The sequence below is a fragment of the Bos mutus genome, chromosome 3, assembly GCF_027580195.1.
Source record: "Bos mutus isolate GX-2022 chromosome 3, NWIPB_WYAK_1.1, whole genome shotgun sequence".
In the NCBI taxonomy this organism is placed as follows: Eukaryota; Metazoa; Chordata; class Mammalia; order Artiodactyla; family Bovidae; genus Bos; species Bos mutus.
In genome coordinates this window covers 23,677,428-23,704,411 of record NC_091619.1, presented here as the reverse complement: position 1 = coordinate 23,704,411, position 26,984 = coordinate 23,677,428, and the positions used below count along the sequence as shown (strand labels likewise).

Genomic DNA, 26,984 nt, shown 5'->3' with positions numbered 1-26,984 from the left:
CCCATACTTTCTATCACCACTTCTGCAGCTGACAATTACAATTATTATATTTCCAACTCTGACTCCTCCACTGAGACCCAGTCCCGAATCTCCACGATTCATTCCCTGAACCCCAACCCTTGCCAGTGAACTCTATGTCCTCTAACTTCCTTTTCGTAAGGGGTCCCAGCTGAGGTTTTACAGTACCCCATGCCAGAGGCCTTTCACCCACGCCCCTCTTGCACTTCTACTGTTGCCACACTATAGCTCTTGTCCTTACACTTGAAGGCTTGCTGAAGGAACCTTCTACTGGTTTGTTGCATATCCAGTAGCTCTTCTCCTTCAACACAGCCTGTATGATAACAATGAATTCATTTTTATAAAGACATGCTGATTATATCACCCAGTCGATCAGAATTTCAATGATTCAGTGTTGCTTATATAATAAAGTTTAAGCCAAGAATTCAAAATCTCCCACAACTTGATTCCAACCAGCTTTGCCACTATATTACTAATACTCTAAGCTCTCAACAAATTGAACTCCCTGCTTACCCTCCTGAACAATTGGAGCTTTCCTATTGCTACAGTTTTGTTCATTCTTCCTAAGTCTCTTTTCATCAAAAGTTTTTGTATTCTATAAGACCCAGCTCAAATATCAAATAGATATACCTATAATACAAAGTGGTATATGATTCATACTATTGGAGTTACAATACAGGAATCAAGTGTGAAAATTTTATTCCTGCTACCAGCTTATGTAGCTTTTTAAGATAGAGTTCAATTTTCACTTTTATATTTGATAAAATATTTCATACAGTACATGGCATATAAAAGGTTCTTGGTATCTATATATTCTATATACAGGAGATACCAATATGAAGGAATGTATGTGTAATTCAATACTTATTCATTCTGTTTCTATAATAAGGTATATCCTATCCCCCAAGAAGATGACCAGGTTTTTTTCTTAAGACAAAAGACTTGCTTTTTAAAAAATTTCTGACTGTTTGATACCTCAGAGATGGCCAATAATATTGAGATTTATCCAACTTAAAGTTACATGTACTATGTGTCAGGCACTTTGCTAGATGCTTTCAAAAAACAGATGAAGAAACAAGTCTTTGTCCTAAGAAATTTAACTCTGTGGTTTTAAAACTAGAATAAATGAAGCTACAGAGGGCAGATGTGAGGGGATTGGGAAACACCATTTTGACTTCTGTGTTCTCCTTGCTCAAATGTAATTTTTACACTATATGTGGTGACTCAAATTGAACTTTAAAGGATATTTGCTTCCACAGGTAAGAACAGGACATCATGCTCAGTCATAATCTCTATATTGTGAGAGATGTGTGCCAATCCCTTGGCGCCATCCTCCCCAACAGCCATGGCAAATAACTCCACTTTCAGATCTGCCTGCAAACCAGCTGCCACCTGAAATGCACAATGAAGCTTTAGAATCAGACATACAGAAGTTCAAAATTTTCACATGATTTTGAGCAACTTATTCAAACTCTCCAATCTAGCTCCCTCATCTATCAATTTGGCCCAAAGGAATGACTGCTGTTTCAGCACTTAGAAGAATTACTTCATGGATTAGATAGGTAGATTTCCATTGAGTTAGTGGGACCCAGGATAAATTGAAGGAGAAAGTCAGGTGCCATTTAGGAAAAAGCATAAGGAAACTAAATGCCAGGGTGCTGGAGGGCAAACTCCTTATGATGTCTGTAATTGTGCTATTTCTTGAATATCAGTAGCGAGGTTCTATTTATTGTCATCTCTGTAAACAAAGATAAATTTAATCAAAGATAAACATAAATTTAATATTAAATTTAAGAGACTAGGTGAATCCCACAATTTCTGTGTCCATGCCCCATGGTTTAGCATGTTCCTACTGTAGGACTTGTAACATGGCAAAGCCAGTAGAGGGAGACAGAATTAGTTTAAATGCCAAACTGCTTAGATCTGAAAGATACATGGAAGAGGATGTATCAACAAAAAAGAAACCTGATATACCATGAAGGAGAAACACAGCAAGGAATGCGCTTCTTGCCTTGTCCCCTGAAAAGAACACTAAGCCAGGAAAGAAAGGGCTGTTTATGTTTGGAAGCCACCTCCCTAGGAGGTGGGTTAAAAAGGCAATGTGAGAACAGTTATCTGGAAAAAATAAATCAGAAACTACCACACAGAAAGCAATTAGGTACGAATATAATTTTTTTTCTTCGATTGGGTTTTATAAATAATAGAATTGAAAAATGTTTCAGTTTTTTCAGTGCTGTGCTTGTGGACGTCCGCACGCTGGAGGGTATCCAGCAGCTTCTGAGAACCAGGCCCTCAGCCCTCCAAGCCCAACAATCGGAGCAGGGCGGGGGGATGACGACGCTGCACCAGGGGAGCTGGAGGGCTGCCATAACACAGGTCTACCTGGGTTTGGAGTGCATTCATGTAGTGCTGGCAATGAACCAAGCTGAACAGTGGTGAGGTTTAGATACAGAGAAGTCTGTAGGCTACATTTTTCTGCCAGAGCCAAAACTACCATCAGAAAGAAAAAAGGTATAGAGTGAGTTTGGGTTTTTAGTATGGATAAAGGTTGATTTAGCAGTCGTTTAGGGTTTTGGCATAATCCCTACTTAAAATGAAAAAGATTTGCGAACTTCCCAGAACAGTGGGAGAAAAGCTTCCTTTAACTGTGCTTTTTTGTTCTATGTTGTGAAGATTCTGAAATTCTGACATGGGACAGTGATGAAGTGTTTCAGAGAGGTCCTCGTAAATTAGTGGATTGAATCCCCAAAAGGATTTCTGTTTTTGAATTGCGGCCTACATATTACTGTTTTATAGATCATAAGATATTGGAGCTGCAAGAGGGCTGAGAAATGATCAGTCTAAGCTCCTTTTATAGATGAGGAAAGCAAGGCGCAGAGGATTAACCAACAGCATCACAGAGCTGCTTGGTAGCACAGTTACAAGAAACCAGCTGACTTTGAACTACAGCCAACCGATTCTTCTGTGTCAACACACAGCCACCGTGACTGCTTTAAGATCTTGGGATTCAGTCAGCACAATGTGCTGGTTATGGGACTGGATGCGCTTGCTCAGAGTTCCCATGAGCCTGTGCAGTCCCCGTCAGTGATGAATGGTTCATTTATCTACCAGTCTTCCTTACACCATCTGTTACTCAGTCACACATCTCTTGAGTGCCCACCATGTGCCTGCTTTGTATACTTCTTATGTCTCACTCATTTTTAACATCTCCTGTAGCCTGGCACTATTGCTGGCATACGGGAGGAGCTCAAAGCTTGTTAAAGGAGATGACAAGAGTGTTAAAGCAAAAGATGATATACTGACCAAGAAATAAAAGTCAAGGTTGATGAGTGTGATTTTATTATATTTTGAGATAACCTCGTGTTTAATCATAATACACCTCTGAAATTATATTTTGAAGTAAGTGGCAATACACATTTTATACTAAATATAATGTATCAGATAAAATCAGAACAATTTGACATTTTGGAATTCATATTTTCAGAGATTTTTGGAGAAATGAGACAGATGGTTAATTTAAATTTGCTACTATTCTTTACTATTCTCTGACAAATACCAGGAGGGCGGAACAGATTTACATAAAATGTAAAGAATGAAGTATTTATTTTTTCCAATGACTTTTCACTTTGCAGAAGGAGCTGTCACAGGATATCTTTAGGTAATCAGTTTACCAAATGCATGTTAAATCATATTTTAATTTTTTTAAAGGCATTTCCAGACAACTGTATAGAATTGCAGTATTGGGGCAAGTGAAGTGAACTTCAGAAATGGTTCCATAGCTGGAAGTTTAATTCTACTTACACATAGGAGTGCTTATGGTTGTTACATGAAATAAGTGACAACAGCCACAGAGTGTACCAGTGCCAGGAATCTGTGGCTTATGATACTAGAAAAAGTCGACTTACAAATGGCTTAAACCGAATTGGTAGAATGGCACGAAAGCTCACGGCACTTGAAACATAGACACATCTGTACGTACACACATATGGACACACGCAGGACACAGCACATGGACTTACGGGCCCAGGTGTGTAAGTCACTTTCAGCCCAGTGCTGGGTGGAGGCTGCTTCACCCTAAACCTACCAGGAGAAAAAGATGGGGATAAACTAATGCCATAATGAAAAACATGAGCACGAATGAACTGGGAAGTAATAAAATCAGGAAGGTGTTAATATTGGCTACACGGGAGCAGGGGGTCCAGACTAGTAGAAAAACAATCTAATATCCAGTTGGAAGGAGAATCTGGGGCCTGTTTCACAACTGCCTTTCCAACAGTTTTCATCGGCGTCAAACTGACTCCAAACCGGGTTTCAACCCTTTGTTATCGGATGCTGACGAGCAGCTTGGGCCTGGGCAGAGGGTTGTGAATGTTTGGCTGGCGTGTGCACTGCGGCGTAGCCGCCAGCATGAACACAAATGCTGACTGCCAGATCATTAAGCTGAAGAATAAAGGCTCTTTTGGAAAGCAGTGGAGCGTGGGAGCCAGTCTTGCTCTGTCGTGGTATGGGGTTTGCATGTTTGGGGAGAACAGAAACAGAAAAGGCTCAGAAATGGTAGGAGAACTTGAAAAGCCCTGGACTCACACATGGTACTTGTTGATCTCTTCCCCTTCCTGCGGTTTGTGGGCTCTGCCTGAAGGTTAAAGACCTGGAGTGAATTAAAATGCCAAGGGCAGTCTATCTCCATGTTGACCCCAACTGGGTTCCCTCTACCATCTGCTTTGCTATCTGCCCTGTAGTGGCTGAACTGAACAAGCTGAGGAGTGAAATCTATGAAACTAAAATTCTATACTGGACACACAGGGTCTCCTTGGGTGAGTTTAACCAAGTTTGAGGTTGACTCTCCATTTCTCCCCACCCATTTTGTGGCAACAACCCCAAAAAGCAATGATGTCTGATCTGGCAGTGTGATGCCCTCATCAAGTTTTTTCCAAGGAAGTGAACATGATCCCTGAAGTTGAGGACTTGCCTCAACTAAAATGGGACAATGATCTTCTCAATCAGATGCTCCTGTAGCTATGCCCTGTCTGACTTCCAATCCTGAGTCCAGAATCATAAATGCTCTCAAAGGACTTGTTAGTGACACTGAGAATAACTCTGCATTCTGAAATATACATGTATCCCATTTTTATGGGGGTAAAGTTCCCCACAATCCTGATGCTTACTACAAAATAGTACAGAGGAGATTTTGTAATTGGGAATTGTCTTGGAATAGATGTATGGTATATGGACCCAACGGGAAGGACTGATCTCCCACAAGAAGCAGTGACCACAGCTGTGTTGATAAAGCAAGGTGCTCCAATGAACTGGCACTCAGGGTATCGGAGATCTACTCTTGATGAAGCCTACAAGACCTTTTAAGACAAGTTACTCAGTTCCCTTATATTATAACAGTCTCCAAGATCTCTACACACTTTAAGATTCTATTGGTTTTGATCTGGAAACGAAGGACTGAAGTGACTTTCTTGTCACTTAATACCAGATAGAGTATGTTTTCTATTGGGAATACAGACTGTGAGTTAAGTTATTTGCTATTAATTTTGAATCACATCATTAGATGTAATGATAGGTAATCTGAGCATACACTTGGAGCCCTGGCCTCACCTGCAGAAGTCTACTCCAACATTCTTGAGCTTTACAGTGGTGGCATAGGTGTGTCCTTCTTCAAGCACTCCAAATTTCACCACAGGTGGGAGAAGATGGAATCCAAAGGGAGACGAATTTATATTATTAATGGCAGCAGATGCCACAGAGGATGTTCTCACTCTTCCTCCAACAGAATCTTGCGCCTTCATCGAAAAAGAAAAAAAGCAATAAAACATAATAAAATAGTTCTATTTTGCATTCCCAAGATAATAAAGACATAAGTGACTCATGTTTGATCCCTGGGTTGGGAAGATCCCTTGGAGGAGGAAATGGCAACCCACTCCAGTATTCTCACCTGGAAAATCTCATGGTCAGAGGAGCCTGGTGGGCTATATATATATATTTTTATATATATATGGTTGCAAAGAGTTGGACATGACTGAAGCAACTTAGCATGCAAGATAATAAAAAGGCTCAGGCCCTACACACATACCCCCACTGCCACCACCACCACCCCCCACCAAGGCCATGCAGCAAACCAGGCAGCAAGCCTCCCCTGCCCTACAGCCAGCCTTTAGTCACCACACAAGGCATGGCCTTGCAGACAACTGAGTCAGGGCCCGTTTTGCCTCCAGCATGCCCATGGCAGTAGGCCCTACCACAACAGAAAGGCTCATGCAGCCCACAAAAGGACACCCCTCAACTACACAGCTCTGCTGACCAGAGGGAAAAAGGATGCTGGGCCCATGGGATATCTCCTACATGAGCTGCTTCTACAAGATCAGACAATGTAACCAACCTACTTCACACATGGAAATGAACAAAGAGAACTCGGCAAAATGAGGAGACACAGGAATATGTTCCAAACAAAGGAACAACACACAATCTCAGAAAAAGAACTAAACAAAGTATAGGTAATCAATCCAGCCAATAGAGTTCAAGATAAAGATCATAAAGATGCTCACTGAACTCAGGAGAAGAATGAATGAGTCCAGTGGAAATTTTAACAAAGAGTTATAAAAAATAATAACTGGGGGTGAGGAATATAATAACTGAAATAAAAATTGCACTAGAAAGAAAACAGTAGATTGGGTGATACAGAGGAACGGATCAGCAACCTGGAACACAGCAGTAAAAATCACCTAAGCTGAACAGAAAAAAAGCAAAAAAGCAAAAATAAATAAATAAAGATAGTTCAAGAGACTTCTGGGACAATATCAAGCATACTAACAGTTGCAAATAGGGGACCTAGATGGAGAAGAGAAAAGGGGACAGAGAACTTACTTGAAGAAATAATAACTGAAAATGTCACTAACCTGGGAGAAGAAACCAGACATTCAGGCCCAGGAAGCACAGAGTGTCCCAAACAGGATTAATCATAAAAGGCCCATTCCACAACAAAGTAATTTAAATGCCAAAAATTAAAGATAAAGGGAGAATCTTAAAGAAGGAAGAGAACAGCAACTAATTATGTACAAGAGAACTACCATAGGACCATCAGCTGACTTTTCAACAGAAACTGTACAGACCAGAAAGGAGTGGCATAATACATTCAAAGTGATGAAAGGGAAAAATCCACAACCAAGAAGACTCTACTTGGTAGGGCCATCATTCATATTTGAAAGAGAGATAAAGAGTTTTGCAGATAAGCAAAAGCTAAGAGAGTTCAGTGCCACTAAACTGGCTTTACACGAATGTTTAAGGGACTTCTCTAAAAGAAAAGGCCACAACTATAATTACCAAAATTATGCAAGGAAAAATCTCACTGATAAAGACAGGTACACAGTAAAGGTAGTAGATCAACCACTTATAAATCCAGCAGGATAGAAGGTTAAAGGATAAAAGTGGTAAAATTATATATATATATATATATATATATATATATATATATATCCACAATGAGGAGTTAAGGGGTACAGAAAACAAAAAGATGTAACACAGCTGACACCAAAACATAAAATGTGTGCGTGTAAGGGAGAGATGAAGAGTTGTTAGAATGCATTAAAACCCAGGAGATTATTAACTTAAAATAATCATGTGTGTGTATATATATATATATAGAGAGAGAGAGTTATATGTTATAATATATGAACCTCATGGTAACCACAAACCTATAAAATCTACCCACACAAAAGAGAGAAAGGACCAAACATAACACTAAAAACAGTAATCAAAGGGAAGAGTCTAAGAGAAGAATGAACAAAAAAAAAAGAACTATAAACACATGAACAAAATGTCTATAAGTACATACCTATCAATAATCACTTCAGTGTAAATGTACTAAATGTTCCAATCAAATGACACCGAGTGGTTTAATGGATAGAAATCAGGACCCATAGAAATGCTGCCAACGAGAGAGTCACTTCAGATTTAAAGACACAGACTGAAAGTGAAGGGATGGAAAAAGGTATTCCATGCAAATGGAAACAAAAAGAAAGCCAGCAATACCTACATCAGGAAAAGTAGATATTAAAACAAAGACTGTAACGAGACAAAGAAGGACATTATATAATGATGAAACCTATAAATAAAAACATGCTTTTATAGTTAGTCTATGATAAAGGCAAGAATTACAATGGGAAGAGATAGCCTTTTCAATAAACGGTGTTGGGAAAACTGGACAGGTCCATGCAAGATAAGCAAAGTGGACTACTTTCTCACATCATATCCAAAAATAATACTTAAAATGTATTAAATACTTAAATATAAGACCTGAAACTATAACACTCCTAGAATAAAACATAAACAATATGCTCTTTGGCATCAATCTTAGTAACTTTTTTTTGGTATCTGCTTCTTCATGTAAGAGAAACAAAAATAAACAAATGAGACTACAACAAACTAAGCTTTTTGCATATAGTGAAGGAAACATCAACAAATTATACATTGCAGTGCTGAATGGGAAAGGATGTATGTGAACAATATATCAGATAAAGGGTTTATATCCAAAATATTCTTGCCTGGAGAATCCCAGGGACAGAGGAGCCTGGTGGGCTGCCGTCTATGGGGTTGCAGAGTTGGACATGACTGAAGCGACTTAGCAGCAGCAGCAGCATCCAAAATATACAAAACATTCAAACAACTCACATTAAAAGTTAAGCAACCCAATTAAAAGAGGGACAGAGGACCTGAAAAAAAATTTTTTTTTCCAAAGAAGACATACATATAGGATAGGCAACAGATACATGAAAAGATGCTCAGCATGACTAATCATTAGGTAAATGCCAATCAAAACCACGAGATGCAACCTCATGTCTATCAGAATGGTTATCATCAAAAAGACAGCAAATAACAAGTGTTGGCAAGGATGTGGAGAAAAGGGAATCCTCATACACTGTTGGTGAAATTGTAAATTGGGGCAGCCATTATGAAAAACAGCATAAAGGAAATTTAACAGAAGCTACCATATGATCCAGCACCTTTATTTCTGGATATTTACCCAAAGAAAATTAAATTACTAATTTGAAAAATTATATCCACACTAATGCTCATTGAAGCATTATTTATAATAGCCAAGATATGAAAGTAACATATATTTAAATGTTCACTAATAGACAAAAAAAAAAGATGTGATATATATATATACATATATATGAATATATATATATTCTTATATATATACACACACAGAATATTCCTCAGCCAAAAAAAGAAATCTTGTCATTTTCAACAACATGGATGGATCTAGAGGGAATTATACTAAGTAAAATAATTCAAAGAAAAGGCAATACTGTATGTTGCATATGTAGAGTCTAAAAAACAAAACAATCAAAACAAAATGAAAATAGACTCAGATACAGAACACAAATGGGTGGTTGACCAAAAGGAAAGGACTGGGGGGGGACGGAATAGGTAAAGGGGATTAAGAGGTACAAACATCCAGTTATAAAATACATAAGGCACAGGAATGTAACGTAAGGAATACGGTCAGTAATACTGTAATAACTTTGTATGGGACAGATGGTTACTAGACTCATGGTGATCATTTTATAATGTATGCAAGTATCAAATCTCTATGTAGTACAAATGAAACTAACATAATCTTGTATGTCAATTATATTTCAGGTAAATAAAGGCTTTGTCACTGGAGGAAAATAACTGCTTGGCTAGGAGAGGAAATGAACATTTATGGTCTATGTAATCCTTATCACAGCACAGTAAGGAAGTATTTTAGGCTTTAAGGATAGAGAAGTTCAAGTTCAGAGAACTGGAAGACAGAAAACTTGCTCAAGTGGTCAGTGGAAGACTAAAGTTTCAGACTGAAGTTTACCTGGTTCCAAAGTTGGTGCTCTTCCCTCTGTGCCTGTGGTTATCCTATTTTAACTTCTATCAGAACCACCGGGAGGACTGGTTAAGATGCCAGTTGCTGACTCTACTCCCAGAGTTTCTCTATTAGTAAGTCTGGGATGGGGTGGGGTAGAGCAGCAGTCCCCAAACTTTCTGGCACCACAGAACAGTGTCATGGAAGACAATTTTTCCACAGATGGGGCAGGGGTAGATAGGGATGGTTTCTGGATGATTCAAGTGCATTATATTTATGTGCACTTTATTTCCATTATTATTACATGAGTTCCACCTCAGATCATCAGGCATTAGATCCTGGAGGTTGGGGACCTCTGGAGTAGAGAATAGGTAGGTGCAGAGGGGAAGGAACTACAAAGATAAGGGAAACCTACTCTGCAGAGGAGCACTGTCTACTGAGAACAAATTGCTGACTCCACCCCCAAGTTTCTCCACTAGTACATCTGGGATGGAGCCCATGAATTTGCATTTATAACAAGTTCTCAGGTGTTGCCAATGCTGACAGTCAAACAATCATACTTTGAGAACCATTGCCCTATGCAGTTATTTCCCAAGTCAGCAGCATTGACCTCACCTGGGGGCCTGTTAAAACTGCAGAATCTCAGGCTTCACAGCAGACCCAGTGAGACAGAATCTATATTTTAACAAGGTTCCTAAATAACTCACATGTACATTAAAGTTTGAGAAGCACTCCTACCACATGTCAATTATACATATCGCAGTACATTCTCTGACTGCAATGAACACAGTGTGCCATGAAATTTCTAAAGGATGACTAACAAAACTTGGTTGGTGGGCTCTAGGAAAGCTTTCCAACATAGCTGAGATGGATCTTAGAGGCTCTGAGGAAGGAGTTTGGTACTTTGAAAGAACTAATAGAAGGCCACAATGGGGGAAGTATAATGAGTCTGGCAAAGCATGAGGGTAAAGAAGCAAATGGAGCCAGGCCTTGCAGTCACACTAAGTCATCTGGATTTTATCCTAAGAGTCATGAGAAGGGTGCCCAATGATCCCCTTAGCCATCAGTGGGCTGGTAAACTGGCTCTTGGAAAAGAACCTTCATCAGTAGCATCTGCCAATTTCTATGGCAGAAGAACTCCAAGCATGGCTGACTGCAAACTGGTTGTGATTTAGTCGCTAAGTCATGTCCAACCTTTCTGTGACCCCATGGACTGTAGCCATCCAGGTTTCTCTGTCTATGGGACTTCCCAGGCAACAATACTGGAGTGGATTGCCATTTCCTTCTCCAGGAGATCTTCCTGACCCAGGGATTGAACCTAAGTTTCTAGCACTGCAGGTGAGTTCTTCACCACTGAGCCACCATGGAAGCTTGCCAACTATAAGCTAGTGATGGCTTAACAGCTGGCTCATATAATTCCTCTCATGAGCCTATATGAGTTGACTCTAGCAAAGTACTGCCTTGGTTTATCCCTGGTGTGACCGGAAGCCCTTCATGCTGACATGGTTCATATAGCAAATAGCAGTTACATGGTGGCTGGAAATCAGTTACTTCAATCAACCAGGAATACTTAAAACTCTAACTGGCTCTGGCAGATTTATTTTCAAGTCCATTTTACCTTTGCGAGAGGCTGAGACTTGGGCTTGGAACTCAGCAAGTAGTGAGGTAGCCTCACTTTCTCTTTTCTTGCTTGTCCTGCCACATCCTGCAGCAATGACTGGGTTGGAATTTTCAGAGGCATACACGATTCTGGTTCTGTTAGAGAGAACACTGAAATTACACCATGTGAAATTTCCAAAGACATCCAAGGTCATACCAGGGCACAGAAGAACACAGAACCCACTTGGGACATTTTCTTTTCTTCTTAAAAAGCTTGTATACTCTCTGCAGCACCATGGACTGTAGCCTGCCAGGCTTCTCTGTCCATGGAAATTTCCAGGCAAGAATACTGGAGTGGGTTGCCATTTCCTACTCTAGGGGATCTTCCGGATCCAGGGATCAAACCAGTGTCTTCTGCATCTCCTGCATTAGCAGGTGGATTCTTTACCACTAGCACCACCTGGGAATTCCCTTACAGGAATAAAGGCTTTGAATAATTCTACTGTTTGATCTACATTTTACAACAAGACTTAACCTAATATTAGTTCTCAGAATAATCCTATGAGATGAGCAGGGCAGATGCTATTAGCATCACATTTTTTAAATAAATGAGAAAAATCAGATTCTAAGAAATTGAGTGACTTGCCTATAAATCAACAAGGTACAGTTCAATAAAATGTTGACTCTCAGAGATTTCTTAAAACTAATGAGTATAAAAATCTTAAGAATTTCTTTGTTTCAACTAGTAAGTTTAGAGTTTGAAAAGGGGGTGGAGTTATCATAGATAAATTAAGCCAGGAAATTAAATCCCCAGATCACTAAATTTGGTGAAGGAATGAGCCAAAGTAGATAATCTACATAGCAGCAGTTGTGTGTATTTCTCCAAATATCCAGGAGGTTTAATAAAAATTGTGCTTTAGGTCACCTTTTTAAAACACCCTGTCTTGAATTTAAATCATCAAGAGAGGAAAGGGAAGGAAACCAATATCTGAGTGTCCACTGTCTGCAGGCAAGTACCACATGTATGTTAACCATGCCTTGTCTGTATGTATGTCTCCTGCACTGCAGGCAGAGTCTTTACCATCTGAGCCACCAGGGAAGCCCCAGCATTTCACTAGTTCTCAACAAGTCCTCAAAGCCAACACAGAACCTTGACCAAGATATTTCCTGAAGCTAACAGGGATGATCCTATCTTGTTTGCAGGGTTATGGGTCTGGAAGAATCAGAATTTTTAACCTCTCTGGACATGTCCCTGCCACACGGCTATAGCTTGTTCTTTGTAGGAGAGGACAAGACCACACAGGGACAAGGAGGGATGTGACAACATGGAGAATGCCCAGAAAGACAGGCAGTCAGATGTAAACACTCTTGAAAAGCCTGAATGTATCCAGTCATCCGTGGGCTAGCACCATGGCTACTTTTCTTTGGTTTGAGCATCAACAAGCACCAACCCATCCCGTGTTTTGTTGTTGTTCAATAAGTTTGAGTTCCAGTTCTCAAACTGAAGAGTCCTTACTAAGTCCACAAGGAACACACTCCCGATAGTGTGAGATAATAGAAGATGTTTCTTGGCCTCTGTCCCTGGTTCCTGGCACAGTGTTCCCAAATCTCTTTTAATTTCCTAAATGATAAGAGTACCAGGAGCATCTTTTAATATTTTGTTCTTGATCCTGATTCCTGATACAGAGCTCCTAAATTCCTTGGAATTTCTTGGGTGATAGGAGTTTCTTCTTATCTGAATTAAGTGACTTTTGGTGGGCTCCTGGATAGCTTCAGGATGGGGACTGGTCATCAGGAAAAACCAAGCCATGATAAGAAGCTTGGAAATTTCAGCCCCACTTCTCATCCTCTGGGAAGAAGAAGGGATACGGAGATGGAGTTCATTATGTCCACATGATGAAGTCTCCACAAAAATCCTACAGCATGCAGTTTGGAGAGTTTCCAAGCTGGTGAGCACATGCCAGGTGGGTGGGTGCACCCCAGTCCCACAGGGACAGAAGCTACTGTGCTAAAACCTTCCAGACCGGGCCCTGAGTACTTCTTCCTACGTCTATTCATCTGTGCCATTTATCATGTCCCTTATTATATAATAATATCTGAATTCTGTGAATTGTTCTAGCAAATTAGGGAAGCATAAGAGCAGGTCATGGGAACCCCACTTTATAGCTGACTGGTTAGAAGCTCAAGTGACAACCTGGACCTGCAATGAGCATGTGAAGTGGGTGATGGGGAGCCTTGTGAGACCAAGCCTTTAGCTTATAGAGTCTGTGCTACTCTGGTTAGTTTAAGGACTGAATTGTAGGACACCCAGCTGGTGCTGTAGAATTGCTTGGTGTAATAAAAGTTCACACATATCTGGTCACAGAAGTGCTCTGTATGAGTTGTGAGTTTTTCCTACACAACTACCCAGTGTGCCTCCAATTCATCTGTGCATCTTAATCCCCTGGGCTGACCCTGGAAAAATAGAGATTCTCTAGCCACATGCTAGATAAGCTGTATTTCAGGCCAGAACAGAATCAAAATCTCCAGTGATGGGGATCATTGATCAGTGTTCTAATATATTTACTCTCTTTTGTCACTATCGCCTACATAGACAACAATCATGATGGCCTGATGCATCTTCTTGTTTGTATTTCTTACCTTATGCATATTTCTGTCTTATAGCAATGCATTTTATCAGTCTGATGGGGACCAAACAATTGTTCATTCTATTATTATCAATACTAAATGCTGATATGGAGTTTCTCATGAATTAGGCACTACTGTAAGCATTTTACATATATTAAATTTAATCCTCACAACACTGTGATGTATATATCATTCTGTCTGCTTTATAGAAGAGAAAACAGGAAGATATAGAGGGGTTAAAGAGCATGTCACTGGGACTTCGGTCCAGTGGTTAGAATTCCACACTTGAACTGCAGGGGGCATGGGTTCAATCCCTGGCAGAGGAACTAAGATCCTCTAAGCCTTGTAGCTTGGCCAAAAATAAATAAATCAATGATTAAAAAATTAAAGAGTGGATATATGTTATGTAGGGCTTCCCTGGTGGCTCATATGATAAAGAGTCCACCTGCAATGCAGGAGACATGGGTTCAATCCCTGGGTTGGGAAGATCCCCCGAAGAAGGGAATGGCAGCCCACTCCAGTATTCTTGCCTGGGAAATCCCATGGACAGAGGATCCTGGCGGGTGGGGGGCGGGGGTGCTACAGTCCATGGGGTTGCAAACAGTCAGATACAACTGAGGGACTAACACTTTAACTTTCATATATACATGTATAATTGATTCACTTTGCTATACACCTGAAACTAACATAACATTATAAATCAACTACACTCCAATAAAAAATTAAAACAGCATGCTCACTGTAACCTAGTTATTATATGAGGAGTGAGGTAGAGCCTTAACATAAGTTATTATATGTCATATTAGATACATGTCATTATATAAGACATTATATAATTATATATAAGTCATTGTCAGTATATAAGTCATAGTTATTATATAAGGAGTTAGGTGAGCCTTAGCTCTGCTTTCTACCAGGTGTGTTTCAGTTGCTCAGTCGTATTCAACTCTTTGTGACCGCATGGACTGGGGCCTGCCAGGCTCCTCTGTCTGGAATTCTCCAGTCAAGAATACTGTAGTGGGTAGCTCTTCCCTTCTGCAGGGGATCTTTTCAACCCAGGCTTCGAACCCAGTACCAACACCCATAATAGATGAATTCCTATTTACTGAGCCTACCTAGGGCTTTCCTATGGATGGGGATAGAAGAGGGGGTATTCGAGGGGCTTGAAGCAGCAGCTGGTCATCAACTGATACAGAGGAATTTTAGTATTTAAACACCTGGGATGGTCCAACTAGTGGTATCATCTGAAATTATGGCCAGACTTCACACAACTGAACAACCAATAGTGGTTCCCTCCCTGTTTCTACCCTGAAGTCAACCATAGTATTTACACACAATAAATTTTGTTTTTTTTTTTTTTTTCCTCTCAGAGCGTGGCTTTATTTACTTCGTCTCTGAGCGTGGCTTCCCTGTAGGTGGGGCACATTTCTTTGTCCACTGACTCTAAGCTCGGTCTTAGGACTTGCTCTGACCCACAAATGTATGTCTAAGTGGCTGAGCCAGTTCTGAGCAGAGGCTGAGAGGGGCCTCATGGCATCCAGTCACATCAATTCATGGCAAATAGATGGGGAAACAATGGAAACAGTGACAAATTTTATTTTGGGGGGGGGTTCCCAAATCACTGCAGATGGAACTGCAGCCATGAAATTAAAAGACGCTTGTTCCTTGGAAGAAAAGCTATGACCAGCCTAGACAGCATATTAAAAAGCAGAGACATTACTTTGTCAACAAAGGTCTGTCTAGTCAAAGCTATGGTTTTTCCAGTAGTCATGTATGGATGTGAGAGTTGGACTATAAAGAAAGCTGAGCGCTGAAGAATTGATGCTTTTGAACTGTGGTGTTGGAGAAGACTCTTGAGGGTCCCTTGGACAGCAAGGAGATCCAACCAGTCCATCGTAAAAGAAATCAGTCCTGAATATTCATTGGAAGGGCTGATGCTGAAGCTGAAACTCCAATACTTTGGCCACCCAATGCAAAGAACTGACTTATTGGGAAAGACCCTGCTGCTGGGAAAGATTGAAGGCAGGAGGAGAAGGGGATGACAGAGGACGTATTGGTTGGATGGCGTCATTGACTCTATGGACATGAGTTTGAGTAAGCTCTGGGAGTTGGTGATGGACAGAGAAGCCTGGTGTGCTGCAGTTCATGGTATCACAGAGAGTCGGACAACGACTGAGCGACTGAACTGAATTGAACTGACTGAGGGGGCAGCCCACAATCCACCTCTCCTGAGCTCCAACCCTCTGCCCTGAAGGCAGCAGCCACAGAGGGAGGGGCCCCTTCAATGTGGGAGTGGAATACACCCAAGCTCTCCCTGCTGCTGCTGGTGTGCTGGAAAAAAGCTTAACAATTGCCTCCCTGGAGAAAAACTGTCCTGGTTGGTATACTTTGCACATTTGTGGCATTTGCTGATTTCTCACTGTGGCTGACTCAAGCTCTCAATGTGGTGTCACTGAACGTAGGGCTGGGATGAGAGAGCGCCATCAGATCTCAGGGGCCTGGTGCCAAGCCCAGAACACGCCTCCTGCAGTCTGGAGCAGGCTGCACAGTCGGCCCACAGCCCCTGAAACTGGTTTATGTCGCCATAGGATTTTTCACAGTGTTATCACAGCGAATGCTATCAAATTCATTTTTATTTCATCAAATCTAAATCTCCTCTAGCTGATTCTACCGTATTTTCCAAGCATTTCTTGTACTATTACCAAATAAGAATAATCTACTTACATTTGTTTCCAGTTCATTTCTACTCAAGCTTTGAACACATTCTTTCCTTTCTTTTTTTTTTTCAGTATAAAATACTCTTTTCTGTTCCCTACATCTGGAGGGCAGTATAATAAACTACAGAGAATTCAGAGTCAAAAAACTCATTTTCTGGCCTTGGCAGAGTCCCAGATTTTCAATGTTGCTTGACTTTCTCTAGGTTTCAGTTTCCTCAAGTGAAATGAGGGCTGTCTCAGGTGATTCCATTTTAAATCTTAAAACCGATGCAACTCTATTTATTCTTTAAGACCACCTCTCCCATAAAACTTTCCCCGCTGCTTGTGTTAATCTCTTCCTATTCTGAACTTCTTTAAACTTTATTGTTTATATTAAAGTTTAATTTACCACTTATAGTGGAATCACATCATTGTCTCTATTAGTTCAGGTATTTCAGTAGGTAGGGGTGCTGGAAGAAAAGCTGTGACCAACCTAGACAGCATATTAAAAAGCAGAGACATTACTTTGCCAACAAAGGTCCATATAGTCAAAATTATGTGTTTTTCAGTAGTCATGTATGGATGTGAGAGTTGAACCATAAAGAACGCTGAGTGCAAAGAATTGATGCTTTTGAACTGTCGTGTTGGAGAAGACTCTTGAGAGTCCCCTGGACTGCAAGGAGATCAAATCAGTCAATCCTAAAGGAAATCAACCCTGAATAATCACTGGAAGGACAGATGCTGAAGCTGAAGCTCCAATACTTGAGCCACCTGATGTGAAGAACTGACTCATTTGAAAAGACCCTGATGCTGGGAAAGATTGAAGGCAGGAGGAGAAGGGGATGACAGAGGATGAGATGGTTGGATGACATCACCGACTCAATGGACATGAGTTTGAGCAAGCTCCGGGAGTTGGTGAAGGACAGGGAAGCCTGGCGTTCTGCAGTCCCTAGGGTCTCAAAGAGTCCAACATGACTGAACGACTGAACAACAACAAAAGGGGTGCTGTAGGTGTTTCTCTAGTTTCAAAACTTTTTTTTTCCTCCTCAAGCACTCTCATTCTTTTGAAGCTCATGCCATCAGACTATTTTATTATTAATAAAAGATGTCAACTACTTGACATCTCCAAGTAGCTGTCAATCGCTGACTACCTCAAACATTCCCTTGATTCACTGCAGTTCCAACACCTTAGTCAGTCTTCCCCTTCATCTCTCTTGGTGACATCCCCGGATAACTCTGTCCTCTCTGATTTTTCCATCACCCTGTTTCTTCATCTTTTCCTCTTCTCCACCTCAGAAACTCCCAGGGTCATATCTTTGCCCTTGCCAACACCAATCATTTTATCACTTTCCAAACCTCTGTTTTAAGCTTCCCTCTCTAGATCACCATCTTATTATTCTATCATATCTGCTGAGCAATTATTTGACCTCCTGAGAGCTCCAGTCAACAGACACTGTCACTTTAAACAATAAGTCACGCCTTCTTGCTTTGCTTTCCTGTTTCTCTGGAATGGGCTTTCTATGCTCTCATTACATCCACTCCTTTGATGTCACACTCGTTCACCTTCCCAACACCAAACCACAACCCTCCTGCCCGTGTACCTGTATTCTTTCTCCTGTCTCCTGCCACTGTGGATGAGGTGACACTACTCACATCCAAGGTCAACCCTGTCATTCAGTTCAGTTCAGTTGCCCTGTTGTGTCCGACTCTATGTGACCCCATGCACTGCAGCACGCCAGGCCTCCCTGTCCATCACCAACTCCTGGAGTTTACTCAAACTCATGTCTATTGAGTTGGTGATGCCATCCAACCACCTCATCCTCTGTCGTCCCCTTCTCCTCCCACCTTCAATCTTTCCCAGCATCAGGGTCTTTTCAAATGAGGCAGTTCTTCACATGAGGTGGCCAAAGTATTGGAGTTTCAGCTTCAGCATCAGTCCTTCCAATGAATATTCAAGACTGATTTCCTTTAGGATGGACTGGTTGGATCTCCTTGCAGTCCAAGGGACTCTCAAGCGCATCCTCCAACACCACAGTTCAAAAGCATCAATTCTTCAGTGCTTAGCTTTCTTTATAGTTCAACTCTCACATCCATATATGACTGGAAAAACCATAGCTTTGACTCAGGGTCTGCCCCAAAGGTCATGGTCTCCCACCTTTTTTAACACTTTGCTGTCCTGCAATTATGTTCCCTTCTCCTGCATCATAGGTTCTCTCTTGATGCAGAATTATCATCATTTAGCAAATCAACATGTTCTACTAGTATGTCTAATTACAATTTTTTTTTTAATTGGCTGTGCTGGGTCTTAGTTGCAGCACACAAGATCTTCATTACCACATAACGGGATCTTTAGTTGAGGCAAGGAAACTCTAAGTTGTGGCATGTGGGATCTGGCTCCCTGACCAGGGATCATACCTGGGACCGCTGCATTGGGAACATGGAGTCTTAGCCACTGAACCACCAGGGAAGTCCCTACTATGTCTAATTTAAAACAAAACCAAAACCTCTCACTTAGTGACACAGCTCCCTCCACTTGCAGTCTTTCTTCTTTATTTTTTCAACAAAGCTCTTGGTTACAGCTATCCATTCCTGCTGCTGTTGTTGATTCCTCCTTAGCCATGCTATACATAGCGGCTCCAGCTGGCTTCCGTCTCCTCTGTGCCTTGGGGCTTCTCTTGTCTAGATCACCAGTGACCACAATAGTATCCAATTCCACGGTTATTTTTTTATCTTACTCAACTTTTCAGGGGCATTTAATATATTCAAAACACTCAGTGATTTTCATATTCCCATTTTTCGCCTATTTTGCTGGCTTTTTCTTCTTAGTTGCCTTTACTGGCTCCTCCTCTGCCTGATTTTACATTCTAGAGTTTGCCATAGGGCAGTGGTTGTCAATGCATGATCCTATGTCAGTGACATCAATACCACCTGGAAACTTGTTGCAATTACCAATTCTCATCCTCACAACTGGTCACATTAGTTAACCCAGGAATCCCCTTGTTTCTTCTTCTGTTTCAGCCCCATGTCCAATCAACAAGCAAGCCCTGCTGGCTCTACCTCTGATACACACACACACACACACACACACACACACACACACACACACACACTCACACAAACATATACATATATACACTGGATATATTTCCAATTAATTTGCTTCTCACCACCTCTGCCTTGAGCCCCTAGTCCAGATCTCTGTCCATGCTCACAAATATCCTGTTGCTTCCTCCCTGATTCCATTTTCTCCAGTCCTCCCTTTTCCCTTCTTATAAGCCACTGTCCACACAGTTGCCAGAGGGATCTTTCTAAAACATAAGCTTGTCATGTAATGACCCTGCTGCTCAAAACCTTCTGGTGGGGTTTGACTACAACTCCTCTTAGAATGATAGCTCAGTAAAGAATCCACCTGCAAAGCAGGAGACCCCAGTTTGATTTCTGGGTCAGGAGGACCCGCTGGGGAAGGGATAGGCTACCCACTCCAGTATTCGTGGGCTTCCCTTGTGGCTCAGCTGGTAAAGAATCCACCTGCAAATATGGGAGACCTGAGTTTGATCCCTGGGTTGGGAAAATCCCCTGGAGAAAGGAAAGGCTACCCACTCCAGTATTCTGGCCTAGTGAATTTCATGGACTGTATAGTCCATGGGGTCGCAAAGAGTCGGACACGACTGAACCATTTTCACTTTCACCTCTTAGAATAAAACTCAAAACTCCTCATGGGATCTTACTGCAGCCCCTCTCTCTGACCTCATCTTTCTCTGACTGTTCCAATGCCCATTTTCTTCCAGGTCCATGCCTTCTTTTTATTTCTATTTCTTCTCCTCTAAGGGCCTTCATGTTTGCTGTTCCCGCTACCCGGAATTTTCCTTTCCCTCAGTCTTTGCATGGCTGCGTCCCTCTTGTCTCTGTTGTCTCAGCTCAAATGTCCCTTCACAGAAGGGCCTTCTAACCCTCTAACTGAGTGGTATCTCTCTCCTCAGATACTCCCCATACATTATACTGTTACATTATGTGATACCAGTTAATATTATCTGAACTTATTTGTCTACTTATTGTCTAGGTCTGCTCATAGTATGTTCAGCTGCATATGACGTTGGCTTCTTAATTGCTGTACTCCCACGCCTAGAACAGTGCCTGACATTGAGTAAGTGAAGTGAAAGTCACTCAGTCATGTTTGACTCTTTGTCAGTCCATGGACAGTAGGCTGCCAGTCTTCTCTGTCCATGGAATTCTCCAGGCAAGAATACTGGAGTGAGTTGCCATTCCTGTCTCCAGGGGGCAATGAGTAAGTCACCTCCTAAATGAACAAACCTCACAGGAGACATAAGATTAGAGTCAGGAAAGCAAAAGGACTTGCATAAAGTAAATCTCTTAGTTCTGACTCATAAATGAAGCAAGATGTTGCTTCTGTAAGAGGTAACTAAGACCCATCAACTGATCCTCACCTCACTTTCAAAATGGAACATGCCCACAGGAATCAGGGAGTGCAAATTTATCTATACAATTTAAATTATCCCTCCTTCCTTCCTTTCCTTTCTCCCTCCCTCTCTTTCTCCCTCCCTCTTTTTCTTTCCCAATCATATTTAGTTCAACTGACTTCAGTTAAATCAGTGTAATGTGACTCTACAGGAACTAGATATTATTCTGTAGTATTCCACACTTGAGTTTCTGCTACCCCAATAAGATGACACGCTATGTAAGACAGATGTTTCTCTTCCAGCACCTGCAGGCCAAAGAAGTATTGAAATCATAGGTAAATCTAAGTCCAACTACCAAGCCACTCATGGCTCAACAAAGCTACTAGGTACCTGACTTTCAGTAAATCACACAAACTCTTAGAACCACGATGCATAAAATAATAAATCAATCAAAATAAATTGAAGAAATAAAATAACAAATCTCAAAAATTTGTCATTTCTTTCCTTCAATCTGGGACTTGTAGTCATTCTCAAAATATTTTTTGAGATACTCTGATGTGCTAAGAAGCCTTACAAAGTCCTACAGATTCACAATCCATGACCCACTAGGATTTTTTTCTGTAACTGCCAACTGTGCCCCGAGGGCCATCTCCCGTACTCCAAAAAGACAAGATGTTCAGTTTTCAGAAGCAATGAGATAAAGCAATAGGCTGTCATACCTTTGATAGACACTGTTAAATTTTCAGTTTGCTTTTGGCTAGCAGGCTCCTTGGTATCCTCAAGGTTCTCTGATTTTGAAACACTAAGTATATCTGAGGATTCCTGTTTTGAAACTTTATTTTTCTGGGAATCTGAAATAAAAAACCCAAACAAATAATTTAAAGTGTTATTTTGGACAGTGATACAATGACTACTTATGTTTGTATTACAATGAACAAGGTGCTTTCCCCCCCACCCTCTTTAAAGAGAGTAAATGGAAGCAAGCCATTAAGAGCCAGGATTTTTCATTATATGACACAGTGTTTGGCATTAACAAACAGGACAGTGTCTGTAAGACTCACTCCCAAGGAGCTAGCTGGTTCTTTCTGGGCCTTATGACCAGAGCGTAGTTGTCATCTTGGGTTATGAAACAGAGACCAGGTAATTTAACCTACTTTTACCTGGCCAGAGTAACTGAATTGTCATTTCTTTTTTAAAAATGTTTCCAATCTTAAGTCCATTTATTACTCTGAAAATGTAGCTCTGTATTAAAATGTGCTCTAAGAACTCAGTGCAATATGAAACAAAATTTAAATATATATATTTCAAGGACTGGGGATGCAAATACATTTCAACTTTTATTTGCCAACCCTAGTTAAATGGTGGAAACTGCCTGAAGGACCATGCTGATAATATTGTGGCCTTGGCTCCCTTTCAATGGAAAGATAGGCTGGACTGGTTAGTGTCATCTGCTCAGGGTGCCTTCATCCCTGACTGGGCTCCATCACATCTATGAGTCCTTGTTCCAGCCTTAATCTTTGCTTTGCAAATGCCGTGGTAATTACGTGTTTTCCTTGGCTGTCCTCATTCCAGGCAGCCGAGCTCGTGGTATTGCATTGTACAGCAGAAAATCCCTCTGTGTGGTTATTTTAACAACCCAGTTTATTCAAGAGAAGAACTAAATTTCATTTCATCCCTAAATTCTTCAACATGCATCGCCTGAAATGAAGACATGTCCACTACATGTTTATAACACTATCACCATACCCAAGAAAACTTACAGTAATCCCACAATATCCTTTCATACAGTCCCTAAATCAGACTCAACTAATTGCTCTGAAATATCTTCCATAGCTGTTTCTTTCTCAATCCAGTATCTACACGTGTACCCCAATGTTCATCGCAGCACTGTTTATAATAGCCAGGACATGGAAGCAACCTAGATGTCCATCAGCAGATGAATGGATAAGAAAGCTGTGGTACATATACACAATGGAGTATTACTCAGCCATTAAAAAGAATACATTTGAATCAGTTCTAATGAGGTGGATGAAACTGGAGCCTATTATACAGAGTGAAGTAAGCCAGAAGGAAAAACATAAATATAGTATACTAACACATATATATGGAATTTAGAAAGATGGTAACAATAACCCGGTGTATGAGACAGCAAAAGAGACATTGATGTATAGAACAGTCTTATGGACTCTGTGGGAGAGGGAGAGGGTGGGAAGATTTGGGAGAATGGCATTGAAACATGTAAAATATCATGTAAGAAACGAGTTGCCAGTCCAGGTTCAACGCACGACACTGGATGCCTGGGGCTAGTGCACTGGGACGACCCAGAGGGATGGTATGGGGAGGGAGGAGGGAGGAGGGTTCAGGATAGGGAACACATATATACCTGTGGCGGATTCATTTTGATATTTGGCAAAACTAATACAATTATGTAAAGTTTAAAAATAAAATAAAATTTTAAAAAATGTATATATTACAAGTAGTTTTCATGTCTCTTTTGTCTCTTTTAATACAGAACAATCACCTCATCTTTTAACATTTTTAAAATGACATTGACTTCTTTGAAGAGTTTGTTAGTTGTCTTATAAAATGTCTACATTCTGGATTTCTTGGCTTTTTTCCTTTTGATGAAATTCTGGTTAAAGATTTTTGGCAAGAATTCTACACAGGTCCTGCTGCTGCTAAGTCGCTTCAGTCATGTCCGACTCTGTGTGACCCCATAGACTGCAGCCCACCAGGCTCCCCCGTCCCTGGGATTCTCTAGGCAAGAACACTGAAGTGGGTTGCCATTTCCTTCTCCAATGCACGAAAGTGAAAAGTGAAAGTAGAGTCGCTCTAGGAACTCTGTATTGTGCTATATGAGAAAACACTTAATGCTAGGTGGTCTTGCGATTGGTAGGAGCTTGATCACCTGATTAAGGTTGAAACGCCATCTTTCTCCATTCTTTCACCTTATAATTTAGTAGGCAATATGCGAGGTGATACTTTGAGACCACATGAATGCCCCATTCTCCAACAACCTTTCAATACTCCCATGATTTTTATCTTTAGTCAGGTCTTCTCAATACTTTTAGGCAAATTTTAAGCATACAGGATGAAACTAAATTTTATTTACAGCTTAGTTTCCTCATAACTCAGGCAAATCTATAATACATAGGTCACAATGGGTCATATAATTAGCCATTACTGAGACAAAAAGTGGAAGGAAACTGGCTATGTTCTACATGAACAGGAGTAAGAGCTACATGAGCACACACCTGGAGGAGGACTGGATGTATCTTGAGCGGCTTCTTTGCTTGCATCCTCATCTTTCTTTGTCAAAGGAGGCAAGTTTTTGGAAAGGGTGTCCAGATAATTAAACTTAAAGGAAAAACCAAAGACTTATTTTAGACTTAACTCATGGCCAAAAGGCAACTGCTCCAAGCACACTGAGTTGGTGAGCAGTGATAAAAGTGTTTTTTAGGGCCCTGGGAAAAAGGTTTGTAAACTACAAGTTTTTCAAGAGAGTAACTTAATTCTAGATTTTGTTCCCCATAATTTCCCATACTTTCTTGTCAGGCCACCTGTGGTAAATAATAGCATTTGGAATTTTCACAGAAGCACAGGGAGTTCTGAACACATAGCAATACTCCTTTTGCTTTAGAGTTTCAAGATTTCATAGAAGAGGTGAGGCATGTTCTCCTTCCATGGACTTTCCAGAACTCATAATCTCTTAGTGTTGCCTCAGCAGCTGATGAGTGAGGACATTTTTAATAGAATAAAAATTTCAAAATGGGATTTATCAGAGGGTAATCATCAATAGGGAGAATTCAATCCCCCCAAAGGGCTTAAAATAGAGGTGGGAGAATGTAATTAATAGCGCTAATGTAAGGCAGGGAGGTGGAGCTATAGTAATACATTGGCAAAGAACTTCCCTCTCATATGCTTGTGAAAACATGGACTTGAAGAGTGTGGGCTAGTCAGTTGGGCTGATGGTTGAAGTAGGGAAGAAGCAACATCATGATAGGTAGGTTACATTAATAGCGTAGGCATTGTATCAATTCTTACGAGGACTCATTCAATTACATTCAATTACCTGAGACTGATAAAGCTTGCTCAGTTCAGATTTGAAGTAGGGTGATATTACTTTGCTCCTAATTTCCTTTAGATAATTCTGTGTTTTTTCAATTTCCTTCCTGGTAGATATTTCCACAATGATGCAAAAGATGACAAAAAATATTTTAAAATGTTATTTGCTTGTGTTTCAGCTCTAAATCCCACAGAAAATGCAGATCCTGAACAGCAAAACTGATAAGAATTAACGCAGGCAATTTTTTCTGTCAAATTGTTTTAGTTCATTTTCTGCTTCCTCTAGAATCGATCACACTTCCTACATTAGAAATTAGACTTTCAAGTAAGCTAGGAAATAATGACACCAGCTTGTAGTTTGGTTTTACAGTTGATCTCAGAAGGCTACAAACCACATGTTGACCTTTTTTCCTGTCTTTCCAGTTCTCTGGAGTTTGATAGTTAGATTCTACTGATTTCCAAAATTTCAGTAGCAATGGTAATAAACATGGAAACTTAGGGAATGAATGGCTTATGAATAATTAATGATCACAAAGTAAAATAAAAACAATCACAATAATCCTGCTAGCCATCTTTCCAATACTAGAACCTGTACTTGTTTGTTAAATGTAGCTGAACCTAACCCTATCTGAAATAATTTTTTAGTGCTTATTGCATGCCAGGAAAAGTTTGCAAAGCACTTTACATTTACATTTTATTGGTCAAAAAAATCAAGGCATATAGAAGTTAAATGTGCATGTGAGTTTTAGTCGCTAGGTTGTATCTAACTGTTATTGCAACCCCATGCACTGTTGTCTGCCAGGCTCCTCTGTCCATGGCATTTCCCAGGCAAGAATACTGGAGTGGGCTGCCATTTCTTTCTCTAGGGAATCTTCCCAACCTAGGGATAGAACCCAGGTCTCCTGCACTGCAGGCAGATGCTTCACCACTGACCTATCAGGGAAGCCCACATAGAAGTTAAGTAACCTACCCTAAATCACGTCACCAGTAAGAGGTGAAGTCTGAATTAAAACCCAGGTAGTATGCCCTTAAGCCAGTGATCTTGATTAGTGCCCATGCAAGTCAGCTGTTGGTGAACTGACAGAGGTCCTAGACATTAGGCAGTCTAATCATCCTATTTTATAGATAAGCAACTGAAATCCTGAAGTCAATTTTACTGAAGTAAAATAGCCAGCTGGCATCATACATTCTGCAGATAATCAAATGGAAGCTGATTCTAGGTCTGCTGCCTTTAAGATCAGTGCTTTTTCTCTTATATTAGACGGCCTCTCTAGAAATACTGGCTGAATGAAAATTGTCTTATTAAATAACTTGAATTTCTCTTTAAATCTCTACTGCCTCAATGGATTCATTCATCAATCTATGGCAGTCTAGCTACTGCTTACCACTCTCTTAAAACTGTTCTCACAAAAGAAATCAATAAATCTTCCAACTGATAAGCCCAAATTCCTCTTTTCATTTTCCTTTCCAATTCTTCCACAGCATCTGTCATTTGTTGACCACCTTCTATATCCTGGAAACTTTCTCCTTCCTTCACCCTCATCTCCCACCCATTTTCCACGTTGTTAGCTCTTCTCTTTTCTAGGACACATATCTAATTCCATGTTGCATTTTCTTCAAAAACTTTTGTTGGCTTGCCATTACCTAGCTATGGGTTAAAATTCAAAATGTTAATGTTTCAAAAAAATTTAAATGTGAATGGATAATGCATGC

At 40.6% G+C, this 26,984-nt stretch overlaps 1 protein-coding gene across 5 annotated transcripts in view; it reads right to left on the bottom strand.

The window, feature by feature from the left end:
• The window catches only part of SPAG17 (sperm associated antigen 17), a 254,867-nt gene that overhangs the window by 17,678 nt on the left and 210,205 nt on the right, over positions 1–26,984 (bottom strand). For all 5 annotated transcript variants that reach the window (XR_011463620.1, XM_070367411.1, XM_070367415.1 and 2 more), the window contains 7 exons: positions 25,279–25,378; positions 24,461–24,563; positions 21,926–22,057; positions 11,484–11,620; positions 5,623–5,807; positions 4,038–4,098; positions 1,266–1,410 (listed from right to left, as the gene is read on the bottom strand). Coding sequence is in view for 4 of the 5 variants with exons in the window: in XM_070367411.1 (XP_070223512.1) it covers positions 1,266–1,410; positions 4,038–4,098; positions 5,623–5,807; positions 11,484–11,620; positions 21,926–22,057; positions 24,461–24,563; positions 25,279–25,378 (863 nt within the window). In the remaining variant the exon portion in view is untranslated. The remainder of the gene's footprint in view (positions 1–1,265; positions 1,411–4,037; positions 4,099–5,622; positions 5,808–11,483; positions 11,621–21,925; positions 22,058–24,460; positions 24,564–25,278; positions 25,379–26,984) is intronic.